This window comes from Protomyctophum bolini, assembly GCF_963924005.1.
Source record: "Protomyctophum bolini genome assembly, chromosome: 24".
Classification (NCBI taxonomy): Eukaryota; Metazoa; Chordata; class Actinopteri; order Myctophiformes; family Myctophidae; genus Protomyctophum; species Protomyctophum bolini.
The window spans coordinates 19,816,010-19,834,207 of NC_137885.1; the positions used below are offsets into that span (position 1 = coordinate 19,816,010).

An 18,198-nucleotide genomic window follows, 5' to 3' on the forward strand; every position below is an offset into this window, starting at 1 on the left:
CAACGTGTAATTCCCTGTACTGTATATTTTCTTTATTGCTCGTGATGTGTTTGATTTATTGAATTCTTTTTTTGGCAATAATATAAACAGTATTACAGAGTACAGTCAACTCTCTGTACTGTACTTTCTGCCTAATATTTGCGGTCTTTGCGGTTTCCATTCAGGTCCTGGGTATTCTATTCATAATCATGATGACATGAAAAATAACAACAAACTTCACAAAAAATGATAAAGACATGTACATGTTGGGGGGGGGGAAGGAAGGTGCGGGGTAGTCACTTGAACTAATGGCTCCTCCATTAGGTCAAGTGACTACCCCGCACCTTCATTTCCTCTGCCTTTTACCTGCCGAAAGGTGGATTTTCAGGCCTGTTGCATGATGCCAGGCCAGCTGCCAACGTACGTCAACAACATACTGAGGGTTTGAGATTTGCCACGAGAGTGTAGTCGCTGTCGGGTGGAAATTAACCTTGTGTGTCCAAAACTTTTCAGGCAATCTGGGAACCCATTTTCAAAAAAATAAAATAAAATAATATATATATATTTTAAGCTCAAGCTGTCTTGAGAGATAACTTTTCAGGAAATTTAGAAAAGCATGAGCTCTGTAGAAAAGCGTAAGCTCTAATTCATTTCATTGGTTAAATATTTATAAAACCCCAGACAGAGTTAAACACTTTCAAAATGTTTCAAGCTCACAATATACGTCGACTTACGGCACATCATGTGTTTGCGTAACACTCTTGTACAACGAAGTAGTTTATTAATGGCAGAAAAAAAAAGAGCTTGCAACAGGAATTCAGGGGAAACAGAAATTACCTTACGGACACAGGACGTTAAACATTTGTCTTTTTAAAAGAATTACACCGTATTGTGCACTACACTTATCATCTGAATCAATATGTGAGCTTTTCTTCTAACAAAAAATGTCATGGTTTGATAACTGAGGCAATTGTGTATAATAGAAGGATTTGACGACATACGGTTATGTAGCATTTTTTTAAGATTTAAACACATAGTGGCAAACAGCTGCACACATAAATTTACATCAAATAATTACATAATATCTGCTTGCATTACATTCTTTTGCATTTTGTACCTTAGTGGGGCTTTCTGTACTTTTCATTTGCTCTGTTATAAGAGGCAGCTATGTGGCATAATAATATGTCACATAGTCAAATATAACTGCTGTCGGGCATTTTTCAGGAAATTAAGAAAACCTTATATTTTTTTAAACAAATCAATACTGCCTCATCAAAGTTGGTATTGTGACTCTATATGTTGTCAGATACTTGAATGAGAGGGGAACAGGCGGTGGCGTTGGCTACTTTAGCAGACAGTTTGAGTTTGAGGGTTCCAATGGAGATAGCTGGTTTTGTCAGATGCACTTTTTTAGAATCGACCTTGTACATTGCTATTTTTGAACATTTTTGATCAATCTGTTGTGTTGGCACAAAACATTTTCAGATCGGGGGGGCAAATGCATCTATAATTTTGGAAACCGCACTGCACTCTAGAAACTGCGGTTTGACATGTTTATTGGCAATAAAACATAAAGTATAAATAAAATGACAATTTGTCACCATTATCAAAACAAAAGGATAGATTGTGGTCCTTCCTTTCATATGTATCCTTTCATATATGAACAGGACCAATTATATATTTAGGTTGAAAAGTGGTGAAGTCTTTTAACACAACGAAAAGTGCAAAAAGTACATGATGTCACCGTAGGTGCAGGAAAATGCCCTTGTTGGAAACGTGTGGGTGTTCATTTTCAAAAGCAAGGTCAAACATTAGCAGGTTAATTATCCTGTATTTCAGCTGTGATATTGTATTTACTTAACATTGCCAGACATTTTGATTCCTCTTCCCCCTGCTGACCGTTGAAAAGTCTCACTCTACAACTTGGACAATGATTGGACAACATTTTAGAAATCCAGCTAAAGTCAATTCAAAAGTGTCTGTGCATTTTGTGACTGTATGTACTCAACACTATTATCACACAAGGAGTCTACATATTTATTCGACTAGTACTATCAGTCATTCTCTGTCAGGGACTTTCTGTAGAATAGATGTATACAATGACTTTGACAGCAGGCTGTTCAAGAGCACACTGATCCAGTAGTGTGGAGAATGTGGTTCAGACCGAATGCATTCTGCCTGCCTGTCACTAGATGGCACTGTTTGTTCAAAATGATTATATTCCTGCAGAACCTCGGAACAATTCACTGCCATGTCACAAAATATTCAATTCAGAGGGCAGGTTGAAGCTGATTCAATGACATCACATTGTCTACCCTTGAGAGCTAACCTTATTTAGGTGTGTGTGTGTGTGTGTGTGTGTGTGTGTGTGTGTGTGTGTGTGTGTGTGTGTGTGTGTGTGTGCGCGCGCGCAGGTTTTTTAGTTCAACTGTTACAAACGTAATTCTGTCAATACTGAGGCATCTGTCTGTTCAAGACACCCTTCAGTGAGCTCCTACAGTATGTGTTTGATTGATTGAAGTATTTATTAACAGTTTGCAACAACTCAAATAAATAAATATGGTAAATATATGGTAAATAATGTAAATAATAATAATGTAAACATAATTATACCACGCTGTGCACCCAGCTCTCTCTCTCTCTGTCTCTCTTCTCTCTCTCTCTTTCTGTTTTTGCACTTCGGCGTGCAATTTTTTAATGAACTATATCATTCATGCCTACATCTATGTGACCCGAACACATAATTACAGTGTTTAAATCACGCCTCAAGTCTGAAGTCTCATTTTTATACTTTGGCATTTCCAAGCACAGCATGATCTGTTTTTGATACTGAAAGTGACACTGTGTGTGTTGTATGTTTTGAATGAGGTGTGTAGTAATTAATTATTAATTGTAAAGCAGGTTGGCACAACTTTGTTGTTATATAATTAAATTTGCTATATAAATAAAGATGGTATGGTATGCAGTACAATATTCTATTATTACTATAGTAAGTAAGAGGATACTATTTCTAAGTGAAGATGCAAAATGTTGAAGTTATGACCGATATCCGATCTCCGATTATTTGAAACGTCATATCGGCCGTTATTATATTTATATTGAACTCATTGCTGGTGAAATGATTTAGCTTTTATTATTAGGAGCAGTAGATGCCATTAATACGGCACTCGGGGAGCAGTTAATTGTCTTGGCCAGACACACACCGGGTGAGCCGAGGGGCATTAGTCCGACAAAACCATCGGGCTGGTGCTCGTCAGGTCAAAACTAACCCGTGGCGGGCTAAAATTAACCCCTGGCTCCCGACATGCGTGGCAGGTTTCAACTAACCCGTGGCAGGTTTAAACTAACCTGTGGACAGACTGTTGGTACGTCGGGCCAAACACATGCACCCAGCCGAGGGATGAATCGGCCTCTAATCTGTACTACTTGATATGCCTCCCCCCTCTGATTGACTCCTCTCTCTACTCCGCAGAAACCATGAACCTCCTCCGACCTGTCCATCTGTGCATGGTGGCCTTCCAGCTGTGCACGTGGTGGTCCTCTGTCCACGGCGGGGCGTATTACGGACAGAAGCAGCCCCTCCAGCAGCACCAGCCCATGCCGCAGTACAACGACGGCTTCGCCCAGCAACAGTACCTGGGGAACGAGATGCCCGTTCAGCCTCAGTATGTCCAGGAACTGCCTCATCAACTGCCCATGCACAAGGGCAAAGAGAGGCCACTGAGTGAGCTGGGCAAAGGTGAGGGTGAACAATTATTTGCTATTTTTAAAGGTATCACCTCATTTTACATGCAGTGCATCTTAACTGTCTGTCTGGCTGTCTGTCTGTCCGTGGCTTGTGAACATACTGCATATGCCCATATACTGTATGGACCAGACATGCACAATGGCTGCATTTACAGGGGTGCATACAGTACTTAGTTTAGACGGGTCATTGGACAACATTTATTCAGAATGAGTTTTTAATTCTAAATAGCAGGATAAAAATGCTCATGTAAAGACCTCAATTGGAATAGAATATCCCATTCCGGTCTGACACAAATTAATTTTCATTCAGATTCGGAGGGGTTGTATATAACACCGTTTGAATCGGGATATATTTACCATGTAAACGCTTTATTCTGGACACTACTTCCGGAGAGTTTGCAATAAATGCATTATTGTCTGCACTTAGTAGACTAGCACATATTTGCCCTTGTCCAAAGCAGGGATGGCCATTTGGAGACATTTTATGTGCTAATTCTTTTTGCTATTTTCCCCATTTAAAAAGATGAATACACAATTTTATTTATGTATTTTTATAATAAAATGCGATATTTACATACCCGTCTGAGATTTTTAATTGCAGTGTATGGGTGAAACACGTAACCGTGTCCCAGTCCACCTGAGCGGGGGTATTGTTTTGAACCCCCCTGTTCAAAACAGTGTCGGGCATATTCTGTGTCAAATTGACGGCTGAATTAACGTGCAGTCCTCGTCAATATAGTGGTGTGTGCTAAGGCTGTACCCTAGCCCTGTTTTTAGGACTCGAACTTCGGCAGAAATGTTCGAGCGAACATCCGAATCATTCGTTTCTAATTAATTGAAAAAATAACCTTCGAGCGACAGTGCATAGTATATCAGTGAAATAAGGGTTAAGTTCACAACGCGTCCCCGGGAAGGATTTAAGCACCATTATTAATAACATCTAAATCTTATAAAAGCCTATATAAATCCAAAATAGTATTAATAATAAGACAAGATATTTCCAACAGCCTTAATGAAACAGTTAATGAACATAGTACTCTTATTATGCATATCGCATTCTCGCAAGATATATTTTCGAGTAAAATAAATAACTAATGGTTCAAGCCCATTAATTAAGATTCGAGTGCCAACCCGAACTTTCGAACCCCCGAATATTCGGGGACAGCCTTAGTGTGTGCCATCCAAGTCCAACAGTAGGTCGTAAGAGCCACACTTCACTAGCCAGTTTCGCTTTTAGCCCTCCTAACAGTTGTTAAGCAGAGGTTTCTGTTATGTATGTGTTACGCGATTCTCCCTTGCATAACTGAACTTCTCACCCTATCTCTAAGGGAGATGCCAGCCACCCGTCTGAAAAAACTCATTTAGGACACTTGTATCCGCAAGCTTTCATGACCCACACTTTATGCCCATATAGGTGAGAGTAGTAACGAAGATTGCTTGGTAGACAGAGCTCAGCAGTTCTCTGGCTGATCTCCTTCTCCATCCTCCCCTCATTCATGAACAAGACCCCGAGATACTTAAACTCCTTCACCTGTGGCAATTTCTCATTCCCTACTTGGACTGCACAATCCATCGGTTTCCTGCTGAGAACCATGGCCTCAGATTTGAAAATGCTGATCCTCAGCAGCCGCATGTACACTTGACTGTGAACCGGTCCAGTTAGAGCTGAAGATCTCAGATGGATGGTTCCATCAGGACCACATCATCTGCAAAAAGCAGTGAACCAGCAGATGCCACCAGATTTCCAAATTGTTTCCCTATCTGTCACTATGTGGTGACTGTCCTGTCATGTCACATTATGTTGGTGTTACATGTGGTCTTTAATTGAATACGTGCATGCATGCATGTGTACTCTGCATGTCTCTCTCCCTCTCTCTTTCTGTCTCTGACTAAATGTAAAACATTGGTGTTTGCTGGACAGACAGTGTGTGCCTGATTGGCATGTACGTATCCCATAACATGGATGGACAGTGAGTGTGAGATTATGAATTCACAGAAATAACAGGTGTCCGACTGTCCGTGACCGAAAATATTCAGGCCAGGGATTAAGTTCTTTGGCCTGCTGGCACCGTGCACAAGATGTTTTTTTAAGTAGTCTACAGGATTATATGCAGATGGACAGGCAGGCTGCAGATGGATGGATGAAATAAATTCTCCACCCTGCTGTTGGTGGAGATAATATTAATTAAAAAAAACATTAATATTAAGAGAAAGAGACTTGAATGATGAATAACTTTATTGAAATATTGAATACGTCATTCTAGAGTCAATCCATATCACCTTGTAGGTGAATTATGACCTTTCTCTTCTCATTTACAGGACAGACCTTCCCCAGAGGAGCTAAAGGCCCACCTCCCCCTGGTCCTGCTGGAGAGGGTCTACGAGAGGGGCCTACAGGAGTTCAGGGGCCTTCAGGGCCACAAGGCCCGCCTGGATTGCCAGGCCATGCGATGCCAGGCCCACCAGGCAAGCTAGGCCCTCCTGGCCCCCAAGGCTATCCAGGAATAGGAAAACCTGGAATTCCAGGAATGCCAGGAAAACCCGGACCGCCCGGATTGCATGGACCAAAGGGCGACCTCGGGCCTAGTGGGGGTGGAGGGCCCATAGGACTATCTGGGCCTCCAGGGCTACCAGGTCCTCCTGGTCTGCCAGGGATTGGGAAACCAGGGGGTCAGGGACTCCCAGGACAGCCTGGACCTCGAGGGGAACCTGGCCATAAGGGTCTGCATGGACTTCCCGGTCTCCCAGGGCCTAAGGGGGACAAAGGACATGGTCTGCCTGGTTTGCCAGGCATGAAAGGGCCCAGCGGCCCTCCAGGGCCACCTGGTCAAGGGGGCCTCCCTGGAATTGGTAAACCCGGTCTGAATGGACTTCCTGGGCAGCCAGGGGGACCAGGGAAACCTGGTCCTCCTGGAGATTCAGGACCGGCAGGGCCACCAGGCGAAGGTGGTGCACCAGGACCACCAGGCTTGCCAGGAATAGGAAAACCCGGATTAGGTGGTTTACCAGGACAACCTGGGCCCCCGGGGGGGAAAGGAGAACTTGGCCCACATGGTCCACCTGGGGGTCCTGGCTTGCCAGGATATGGCAAACCAGGTTTTCCAGGCCCTAAAGGCCACAAGGGACATGGCGGCTTTCCTGGACTACCAGGTCCAAAAGGTGACAAAGGTCAAGGAGGTCCTTCAGGGGTCAGTGGCCCTCAAGGACCCAGAGGAGCACCTGGTCCACCAGGTCCGATAGGGCTCCCCGGAGGTCTTGGTTTCCCAGGACCAAAAGGGGAGGCGGGGGCTGGAGGACACAAAGGGCTGCCAGGTGGTAAGGGTGAGCTAGGGCCTCCGGGACTTCCAGGTAAGCCAGGTTTACCAGGACAGGGTGGACAGCCAGGGCATAGAGGGTTGCCAGGACCCTTGGGCCCTAAAGGAGAGCCTGGTCACAAAGGTTTACCAGGGCTCCCTGGTACCCCGGGAGTACCAGGACAGAGAGCCGAGGGGGGACAACCGGGAGAGAAAGGCCCCCAGGGACCCAAGGGGATACCAGGATTTGCTGGACCAGGGGGACCGATCGGTCCTCCTGGGCATCCAGGGCCAAAAGGTGAAATCGGTCCACCTGGTAAACCTGGATATCCTGGTGAAGGGAAACCAGGACTTCCTGGGCAAGGCGGCCCTCAAGGTACGACTGGCCCCAGTGGGCCCCCTGGCTTTCCTGGACAGCCAGGCATGCCTGGACCCCCTGGCGCCCCAGGACCCTCTGCTGTGTCTCCTGACCTGGGACACATCCTCCCAGCGACGGGCCATTACAACGGCCAAAAGCAAGGCTACACAAAGCCAAAGAATGGTGGCGATCTGGGGGGAAGCGGCCTGGAGATGCCGGCGTTCACCGCCTTGCTCGCGAACCCCTTCCCTCCCGTCGGCTCTCCCATCGTCTTCGACAAGCTTCTGCACAACGGCAATCAGAACTATAATCCCCAAAGTGGCCTATTCACCTGTAGCGTGCCAGGGGTCTACTATTTTGCGTACCATGTCCACTGCAAAGGAGGGAACGTGTGGGTGGCTCTGATGAGGAACAATGAGCCAGTAATGTACACATACGACGAATGTAAAAAGGGCTCTCTGGACCAAGCGTCAGGGAGTGCTGTGCTGCCATTGCACCAAGGGGACACAGTGCACATACAGCTGCCCTCTGACCAGGCAGCGGGACTTTATGCCGGTCAGTATGTCCACTCGACGTTCTCCGGATATTTATTGTACCCACTGTAAGTGAGATGGAATAATTACCCATTATGACAACACCATGAGGCTGATGAAATGTACTACACGTCCAAATGTACCATGTAGAACCAATGCTATCCATTTGGATGGGTAGTCAGTTTGAAAGCAACTGCAAACCAATAACACTTTTACAGATCGTACAGCATCACCTCTGAAATGAATGTTACAGGAGAGGCACAAATGGGATCATTGTAGAATCTGTATATAGATATTCTGACAGATAGGTGTGCTATCACAGGCCTCTATCGAGACCTGCCGGCTGAGGAAAAAGATACTGCAAAGTTTGGAAGAATTTGTGAGATGATACGAGGATCAGTTTCACTTCACAGGAAATATGTTTTCATTAATAAATGTAATCTATGTCACAAACCGTACTATTGTTAATCTCATTTTCAGCTGCCGATGTACGTATCTCAATCGTTGTTATTTTTCATTGAGACTTCAATTGTTTGAATCGAGGATTTGTTGTTTTAAAATATCGCTGCATATCTAGATTCATATCGTTTAAGTCATACATTATTGTTTTATTCATATCAGTGCAGAATACCTTTCTGGAGATTGCCCTGAGCAATGAAAATCTGCTTGCATTAACTCTGACTACATATTTCTGGCACATAAGACCTTATTGGTGTTCACTGTACAATGCATTTACTCAGTTTATAACAATATCTGACAATATATGGTTGGCTTATATTCATTTTCTCCATCATTTCAGTAGGGGCCGTCATGTACATTATTGTTTAGGTTACAAAGCATCAGAGTGTTAACCTTTCAACTGTTAAATAAGTGTGTATTTGGATATTTTAAGTAGGTGGCCCAGAATAGACATTTATTTTAAAGTGATCCAATATACAGGTTATATACAGGTATATATGTAGGTTAGTTCTCTCATACAGATATTAAAGTCCTAAAGGTATGTGGCCTGGCTACTCTCTTGGGATGACCGCTGCTGTGAAGCTCCATCTCCTCAAACTTCACAGCATTGAGATCAAGGAGAAAACTCTCCTCATCTCGCTTCCCGTGAGACGAGGCCTAACTCATCGTTAGGCCTGTCACAATTATTACATCATCGACTAATCGCAATTATTTGAGATAATCGCAATTATCTTTTGCATAATCAATTGTTTCCATGTTGAAAAATCCATACATTATCAAACATTTTTCTAAATTTGCAGGAATAGCAGATCAGCAAGCTTACAGCTTGTAGATAAATTATTTCCGCTATTTTGTAAATTTTTTGGAAAGATTTATTTTTTTAATTAAAAATGATGTGTCAGTGATTTCTTTGTATATTTAAGTTATTTGCCATATGTGTCATTTTTGTGATTACGAAGCCTAAAAGGCAAACAGAAATTCAAATTGTAATGTTCCAATGATCAATGCAAAAAAACACTATTGTTAATCACAATTATTTGTGTGACAATCGTCAACTTAAAGTTGTAACCGTGACAGCCCTGCTCATCATTCCTCGCTCTATTTACCCTCAAACTGCTCTTTTGAGAGAATCGGCATATATGATGAACATATGAGGAGTCCTAGTAAAGTCTCCAAAGTAGAACACGTCTTGTTTTCCTCCAACACCAAAGTAGTATAATGACAAGACCGGATCCGGACAGGCATATTACCCAGGCATATCCATGATGATCACTTTCAAATTAGCTGTTTTTTCAGTTGAAAGCAGTGTTTCTCAGGGGTCCGGGGAGGCCGGGACCCCCAGGGGTCCTCGGTGAGGTTCCAGTCGGTCCCCAGCAAAATCGGTTTAACCATTTAGCCCTATTTTATATTTTAGTAGTCGATCTATCTATTCTACAGGTATGTCACGTGAGCTTGTAGTTAGGCATTTTCCAAAGGAAGGACAAAATAAGTACCACAGACGAAAAACAGTTTAAGTCCAAATTTCATTCTGACCCCTCCACGAAAAGGCCTCGTTGTCCTGAACCCGTATCTATCATTTATACATTATGGATCAATAGTGTGGACTTAGACAGTTTTTCGTCTGTGGCATTCAGTAATGTTGACACATTTTGAGAACACAAATCTTCTGGGGGTCCATGGCGCAACATATTTTCAGATGGTGGTCCGGGACCAAATTCATATTGATGATATGAGTCTCGTCAAACACGCACTGCGTTGCTTGTAGATCTGCTATTTCCCACCAAAGTTCCCCCCAAAATACGGATGCTTGGATTGAAGTGGTTAAAACCCTTTGAGCCATTTGAACATTTTGCTTCACAAATTAATGTTTTGTAACCTGAGCAATAATTGCTCCTTGTCTTATTTGTCTGTATCCTTTATGTAATTTATTTGTATGACTACTGATTACTTGGAATTATGTTGTGTTGAACAGTGAATGAGGGGTTTTATTGTAAAATGAAAAGAATATCCACTTCAAACTAAAGTTTCATAAGCACATGAATCGATCCAGAACTATATTGTTAAGAACATGAGAGCAAGTCAGTCATATTAAATACTTTTGGTTATAATGTAACCAATAATCAGTATCTGTCACTTTCAATGGTGGATATCTAACTTACTTTAAAATAAACTCCTCAAATGTAAATATTTTTTGTACTCTGGACAATGGTGCACAGCAAAGGCAAACAAGAAATGTTTTTTTTTACTTCTTCTTTATCCCTTTTCTTTTTTGTATAAAGATGAACCAATAAACGGATATTTGTCTTGTCCAGTCTGGATTAATATTAATCACCATGAATTCACCATTGACAGTTTGCAGAATTACAGTACATTTCAAGTAGGCCTAGAACTCAAAACAAAAACTTTTAACTGAGTGGACGACACCATAAAGCATTACACTTGTTTACAATAGGGCCCACCATTTTCAATTCATCAAAACATTTAGAGACTAATATACACAACTATGTCAAAAAGTAAAAAGGGAAAACATACAGTGAGTGGAAAGGGGTGGGTGGGGGATTTAGATTTTACGGGGGCCATGAGTTTCGAATTGCAGCCGTCCGTATAGGCGTAGGTGCCCTTTAGAGCAGTTTTGAAGGATTCACATTATGTCTTAATGACTGTTGTGTTGGTATAGGGCGTTACACATTTTGGTGGCATAGGAGCGAAATGAATTTAGTCCCGTTGCCAAATCTGGGTTGCACATGGTTTGTTGAACTCCCTCTGGTCTGGTGTTGTGGGTGTGGACTTGATCGTTAACATTAAGGAAGTATGTAGCGATCTGGACCAGAAGATGCTGTACTGATCTGTCGTCAACCCTAAGCCATTCCAGCCTGTCAAAGTGGGCAGGGGTTTCACCATGAAATAATATTTGATTGATTGGTTTATTAACAGTTTGCAGAATTACAGTACATTTCAACTACAACTCAATACAAAAACACTGTATTCTGTGAGTGGACGACACCATAAAGCATTACACTTGTTTACAATAATACAATTTAATGGTGCATTACACTTACAGTTGACAAGTGTGCGTGCGTGCGTGCCATAAGAGAGAGAGAGAGAGAGAGAGAGAGAGAGAGAGAGAGAGAGAGAGAGAGAGAGAGAGAGAGAGAATAATAATTTAAATAAAGTTTATCTAACAGTAACATATTCTACAGAACAACCCGTTGTGATATTGTTTACTGTAATAATTTATTCCGGGTACAGTTGTCATTGGACATACCCTCATCCAACCACAGATTGACACGTCATACTTCCTGTGTTCCTCGTGACGTCACATCCGCCGGCTGGCTGCAGGCAGGGCAGGAGCATGGTGGTGGTGGTTTGAGTTTTATCTCAAAAGGACGTTCATTAAATCACATCGGATCGCACGTAAGTGCCACAACGAACCTTTGTAACCCGTGATGTAGTTTTGTGTTGTTGAATCAAAATCCACTGCTAGCTATTAGCTCTTATCTGTTGCTCAGACACGAGCCTTTTAAACTTAGCGTTTTAGCTGCTCAGAAATGGCAGCTGGTGCCGATGCTGTTGCTGCTGCAAGTTACTTACAAGTAGTACAGTACGAATGATTTGTTTTAAATGTTTACAGACACTCAGACAGTACACAAAGTAGCAATAACGTATACCTGACTGACTAGCTCTGGTCCATAGCCTAGTGCCAGAGCTACCTACCTGGTTGACCGAGATGGCGAGATCGGTCAAATTATCAATCTGTATAGTTTAAATGTTAGCACCTTTTGCTTTGCAAAGGTGATGATTGATTGGTTGGTTGGTTGAATGGGTACATTTCAAATGAAAGCACCAGTCAATACAAAAACCTACTGTGGACGACACCATGATTAAAGCATTACACTTGTTTACAACAGGGTCCACCATTTTCAATTCATCTACACGTAGAATTTGGCTACAAGTTGGCTACAATGCACCCCCCAGTTCCCATATGTTGAATGCACTTTATTATCTTGATTAATAAGATAAATAGAAAAATGTGTCATAGCAACAACTAGCAAAATTACCAAAAAACTTGGATGCGATAATTTGTACCTTGCTTTCGGCTAAGCAGAAACACAAATACATTTAACATTTACAGTCTATCAATAAATAATAATGTATTTAACTGTGATCAACTAACCAGTCTTTTAAGCTTTAAATTGTACCTGCCTCCTGTTTATGTGGACATATTATTTGAGTGGGAGATGGGAAAAGTCTGAAATATCATTTCTTCAAAATGTCCTTTCAGATAGTTTATGAACAACCTCTAGTGGTGACCTCGACCTGCTCTGGGGCTACAAAACAACAACCACACCAGACATTTGTTTTCATGTAAACATGTGAAGGAGGACTTCCTCACCCTCCTGCAAGACCTATAGAGCGTCGCAGTCCCGCCCCCCGAGCGGCCCGGAAGAGAATTTCCCATGCATTTCCCATAGACGTTTCAGAAAGTATTTATTAAGACCTGTAAGCCTCAGACAAAGCCAACTCTGATGGTGACAAATCATGACAATAAACACAATTTTCTTGGGCTGAACAAATAATTAGAAGAAAAACAACAACAAAAAAGGGTTATACCCTGCCATTTTCTAGGGATTCACAATTCTTGTGAATAGTGATAGCCGTCCACATTTGAGCTAAATCTTCATTCTAGGCTATGGGATGGTTTCACTTTCTTAGCGTGATCAAAGTTTAGACTTTTATATGTCTCAAAGATGGCAGTTTGTCTCATTTTGAGGAGAAAAGGACTAAGTGTGTGCGCGGCCACATGTGCGTCTGTTCTGTGTGGAGGCTGTCTAACATGTGAGTAAAAGAAAAAATAACTTTTTTTAAATTGCTGGATTAAATTAATTAATTTCCCTCGTTTTGGCACAGGAGGGTTATGGAGAGAAGAACCAGGAGTGTTCTTGACTTGATACATTCGTTTAATGGCTGTTGGAGGGCGTTCCACATTTTGTTTTGCGGCATAGGAGCGAAATTAATGTAATCCCTTGTTTGAGTCGAATCTGGGTTGCTTTGTTGTTTGTTGAACTTGAGAGTGCACCTCATTTCATTTTTCCTTTCAGGGTAGAACAGAAGGAGCATCAGTCATGGCTTCGCGAGACGGCCCAAGAGCAGAGGGCACAGATGGCAGTGATTTCCAGCACCGCGAGAGGGTTGCCAAACACTACCAGATGAGGTTTGTCTTTGTTTTTACACTAATACGATATCATGATTCTCACTATTTTTTTCCGTGAAAATATTTATTGTCTTACTAATTAGTCTGTAGTTGCTGAATGTTAATACATTCAAAATGTGACACCTGGTCCTGGAGCAAATACTTTGGCTTTAAACAGACAACATCAGTGCTAACCTCTCCTAAAGTCGCTCTCTTGTAGCAAAAACACAAGAGTAACTAAAATGAATTGGACAGCCAAGTAGTGAGGATCACTGAGGTGATGTATTTTCGTTCTGAGGTATTCTATTTATAGTGACTCATAGGAATAGACTATGTGACAACCAGGTATATTCTGGTGATCACTGGAGAGACGGGTGACAGCCGGAATGTACCTGTAGACGGCACCCCGAGAGCAGTATGGGTTGGCGCCCCTGCCTGCATCCTCCGTGAGGAGGAAGCCCAAAATCCTTCGATGAGGCCTTTAGGAGGGCCATTATTTTTATAGCTATTTTGAATATTAAAAGGGCTGGCATTATAAGCTGAGGCTTCTGCCAAACACTCCCTTTTGGTCAACAAAAAAATAACCCTGAATACATTGTATAAGGTGTGTTTATTTAAAATGACCAATAAACTTTAACTTGAACTTGAAAGCCGCAAGCGGAGCCTGCAGTAACGCCGTTGCCCATGTGGAGCCTGCAAAACCATTGCGGCTCAAGAAACCACCACTCCTGAATGAAGTGTCTGGTGCTGGGAGTCTGGTGCAACGCAAAGGTCCTGGCGGTACTCCTGGTGAGAGCAGGAGTGGACTTGGTGAAACGTAGGAGGGGCCCGGACAGGAGTCAACCCACAGAGCCTAGAATTCCCAGTCCCGGCAGAGTAATTCCGGAGTGGATCCAACGGATTGTGTGGCCCTGGTCTATCCCTAGTGGGTCTGATCGAGGGTAGCTACTGGGACGTAAGTCGGGACTTGATCACCCCGGCTGGGTCACCCTAGTGAGGGGTATGATGTTCGCGAGACCTGAAACCCCGATGACCTTGGGATACATCACTGAGGATACGTCCCAGGTGCATCCAGGCGATGTGAGGTGCTGCACGATTCTTGATCAAATTTAGAAATGAGATTTCATAGATCTCAATCTTTTTTCAATTAATTGTGCAGCACTACTAAATACAGCACTAGTACCTAGAGGACACCAGATTTGACCTCCATAACGAGAATTAACGGAAATGACGAAAATTGTAATGTAATAATCAGTAGTGGAAACTGTTTTCTGACTCGTTTTCTTTTCTTTCTTTCTTTCTTTACAGTGTTGCCTTGAAGTCTGAGATCCGTAAACTTAACATTGTCCATGTCCTGATCTGGGTGCTGATGGCAGCTCAGGTAACGGCCAAACATCTGCTCTTCTGCAGCCCTTTGATTTTAAACCGTAATGTATGTTTGTAGAGAACACATTTTATTTTTATTTTTTTGTCATCTTTGGAAGTGGGTCCTATTATCTAACATACAGTTGAGAATTGAGAATAACATGTTCTATCAATTTTTTTAAATTTTTACAATATCAGACTCTCACTGTCAAATATATAGGCTATATTATAGCTATAGGCCCTCATTTATCAACTCGGCGTACGCCAAAATATGGGTGCACGCTGAAATTACCGCAATTGTCGGCATTTACCATTTCCGCCAAAGCTTGAAATCACGTCTGGTCGGGAGCTGTCGTACGCTTTGTCCTCGGCTGTTTTTCTGTCGTACACAAGCGGAGCAGCATTGTCTGAACTGCTGACACGCTGTCACAGGCATCTAAACATATGTTTTCACTCCTAAATGTTAATATAAAACTGTATGTATATACATATACAAAAAAAAGAGAGATTTCCAACTTTAAAGTAATTAAAATCGCGCAATTAAAAACAATATACAATGTAATCGTTTGTGCTTAATCAAACAGTGCTTTAATGTCCTTGTTATGCGAGCACACTTGTGAGATGAGAGACGGGGGAAACTTTTTTTCCCCTGTGTGGAAAGACCACTTTGAAGGTAACATGCTTTTTGTGCTGTCTAAAATTATATTACTTGTGCTCAGCTTGCTTTTAACCAATAACTAATTAACTATACATTTCTTAAATTAGCCTTTATATTGGCCTGAGTGTCACCTAATGGCAAGGGAAAAAATGGACAGAGGCCAAACTTACTTAATGGTCTAGACTCGCCTAGAGTTTTGTTGACAGTAGTTTGACTACCCATTGCCATGCAGTCCATGGAACATCAACTGGACAAATTATCATGATTTACATGCCTAAACTGACATTGTGATTATTGATTTGGGAAGTTCTTCTTTGTGAGATAGCTGGATGGATAGATATGTTACATCTTATTTTTTCAATGAAAGTACATGATAAACATGGCTGTCACAATCCAGATAACATTTTAGAAATCTAATCACATAGTCTGTGTGTGTGACAAGAAAGACAAGCTACTCTGGTTGAAATGTGTAAGGAGGACGTTTGGTCACCAACCAGTTCTCATTTCACATTGTCATTGCTTTGGTCCTATGATCATACTATTTCTCATTTGATGTATTACCTGCTTACTGTAATACATCAAATGCATTGACTAAGAAGAGCATCTGCTAAACATTTGTGTCCTCTGCAGGTGACGGTCAGCCAGCTGGGCCTGGTGTCCCACAAGGTGGTCGCCGCTCCGTACCAGTGGGAGTACCCGTACCTCCTGAGTGTCGTCCCGACCCTCTTCAGCTTTGCGGCGCTGCCGCGCAACAACGTCGGCTACCTGGTCGTCTCCATGGTCAGCGGCGGCCTCTTCTGCGTGGCGCCTCTCCTCTACGGCTCCATGGAGATGTTCCCCGTGGCGCAGCAGCTCTACCGCCACGGCAAGGCCTACCGCTTCATCTTCGGCTTCTCCGCCGTGTCCGTCATGTATCTGGTGATCGTCATCGCCGTGCAGGTGCACGGCTGGCAGATCTACTACAGCAAGAGGCTGCTGGGCCAGTGGTCCACCAGTGGCACCTCCACGCAGGACAAGAAAAAGAAGTAGAGGTGCTCCGATACCGATCTTGTGCGTAAGGGGAGAATGTGAATATTTCCAAAATGTTCCTGTGTATGTGGGGAAGGGGTGAATGTTTAGATCGGTCACAAAGATGCAAAACGGAATTATACTATACCTGTATATCTGAAGATCGTTTTTTCCACATCGGGTAAATTGCTGATCACCGATGGAGTCATTTTGTGACAAAATCGGCCGATCACCAATCGGAGCACCTCTAAAAGTGAGACTGTGGGGGATACTGGCTGTGTGGAAGCCAGGTCATGGACATTTGTGACTTGGTGACAAAAGGGGGAATGGTTGATAACTAGCCAGCTCAATTTCTCCTTAAAAAATTATTTGTGCTCAGAATATCTTTTATATTTGTAAAGCATGTCAACAGTGATAATCTCAGTGTTATGGTTGTTTCAGCCGGTCAGCCGTCGGACTCTTCTTTTCCCTTTGGGGGTCGCCACAGCAAAACATCTGCCTCCATCTCACCCTTTCATCTTCTCTCACATCAACTAACTTCATGTTCTCTTTTCACTACATCCATAATCTTCTCTTTGGTCTTCCTCTAGACCATTGGTTCCCAACCTTTTTGTTTTTATACTGAACCTGTACCACCTAAGAAAGTATTTGGCTCTCCAAGTACCACCATAATAATAACAACTGATGTTTAAATACAGGAGCGAATACCTGCCCTTTTTGTTCCATTCCTAAGTCAATAATGCTGCTGCGCTGACTAACACTGTCAAATCACTAATCAGCACAATTGATGATATTTCTAATATGATTAATCCGTTCTCAAATCAACTAATCAACTCAAATCAACTCAATTAACGGCTAGGTGTGCTGTCATGCTCATTTCAGCACGGCTGGAGAGCCTATTTCAACCAATTGCTTGGTCAGAAGAACTACCTGTAGTAATAAAAATATTTTATTCCATTTTGTCCTTTTCTCCTTTTTTGGGTGAATCCTTTGTACCACCAGAGGGCGGCTCAAGTACCACCAGTGGTTGGGAACCTCTGCTCTAGACCAACATTCAACATCCTTCTACTAATATACTCACTATCCCTCCTTTGTACGTGTCCAAACCATAGACTGTAAAAAATATGGACAAAGCGTTCCGCGGGTCTAACATGAACGTAAAATGAAGCCTGTCAGTCCTTGTAATGGAAGTCTCCATCTTTCTAGATCCGTTTTGGCCCAGCTGGCCCATTGGCTGGCCCAGACAACGAGGCGGAACTCCCCCCCCCCCCCTTCTTCTTCGTTGGTTTTTATTTTGACTCGAGTGGGTGGGGGATCCCGTTCATAGACTGTAACGGTAGCCACGCCCCTCAGAACATGCGCGACTTTATGGTCATTTTTTTTATAAATGGGACCATAATTTTCCAAAAAGAATGTTATGACATTAGAAATGAGACTAGTGACTGGAAGCAAAAAGTATTCATGACCATGTTTATTAAGGTAATACAGTCTAGGTGAAGTTGGGCCCAAATACATGGACTTCTATGGGGCTATGGGTTTTTCTGGGTCCAGTGACAGCACCACAACAGGCCATTATATTAACTTTCATTTCCTTAGTGGCTTCACAA

At 42.7% G+C, this 18,198-nt stretch overlaps 2 protein-coding genes across 2 annotated transcripts in view; both read left to right on the forward strand.

Moving 5' to 3' along the window:
• Positions 1-10,678, forward strand: part of LOC308311540 (uncharacterized protein) — a 30,563-nt gene extending 19,885 nt beyond the window's left edge. Inside the window, exons 3-4 of the mRNA XM_080758275.1 lie at positions 3,452-3,718; positions 6,046-10,678. Of these exons, the coding sequence (XP_080614401.1) occupies positions 3,457-3,718; positions 6,046-7,982 (2,199 nt within the window). The 5' untranslated portion in view covers positions 3,452-3,456 and the 3' untranslated portion in view covers positions 7,983-10,678. The remainder of the gene's footprint in view (positions 1-3,451; positions 3,719-6,045) is intronic.
• A 1,005-nt stretch (positions 10,679-11,683) lies between these two features.
• On the forward strand, positions 11,684-17,548 carry LOC308311561 (protein jagunal homolog 1-B-like). Its single transcript, XM_080758295.1, has 4 exons — positions 11,684-11,783; positions 13,469-13,581; positions 14,869-14,941; positions 16,214-17,548. The coding sequence occupies exons 2-4, from the start codon at positions 13,493-13,495 to the stop codon at positions 16,610-16,612; spliced, it is 561 nt and encodes a 186-aa protein (XP_080614421.1). The 5' UTR covers positions 11,684-11,783; positions 13,469-13,492; the 3' UTR covers positions 16,613-17,548.
• Positions 17,549-18,198: the final 650 nt, after the last annotated feature.

What these genes read in the sequence shown, in the direction of transcription:
- LOC308311561 (XM_080758295.1), top strand. Translation starts at nt 13,493, where the DNA reads ATGGCTTCGCGAGACGGCCCAAGAGCAGAGGGCACAGATGGCAGTGAT. An exon ending in GCCAAACACTACCAGATGAG is followed by an intron (nt 13,582 to 14,868) that starts GTTTGTCTTTGT and finishes CTTTCTTTACAG; the next exon opens with TGTTGCCTTGAAGTCTGAGA. An exon ending in GGGTGCTGATGGCAGCTCAG is followed by an intron (nt 14,942 to 16,213) that starts GTAACGGCCAAA and finishes TGTCCTCTGCAG; the next exon opens with GTGACGGTCAGCCAGCTGGG.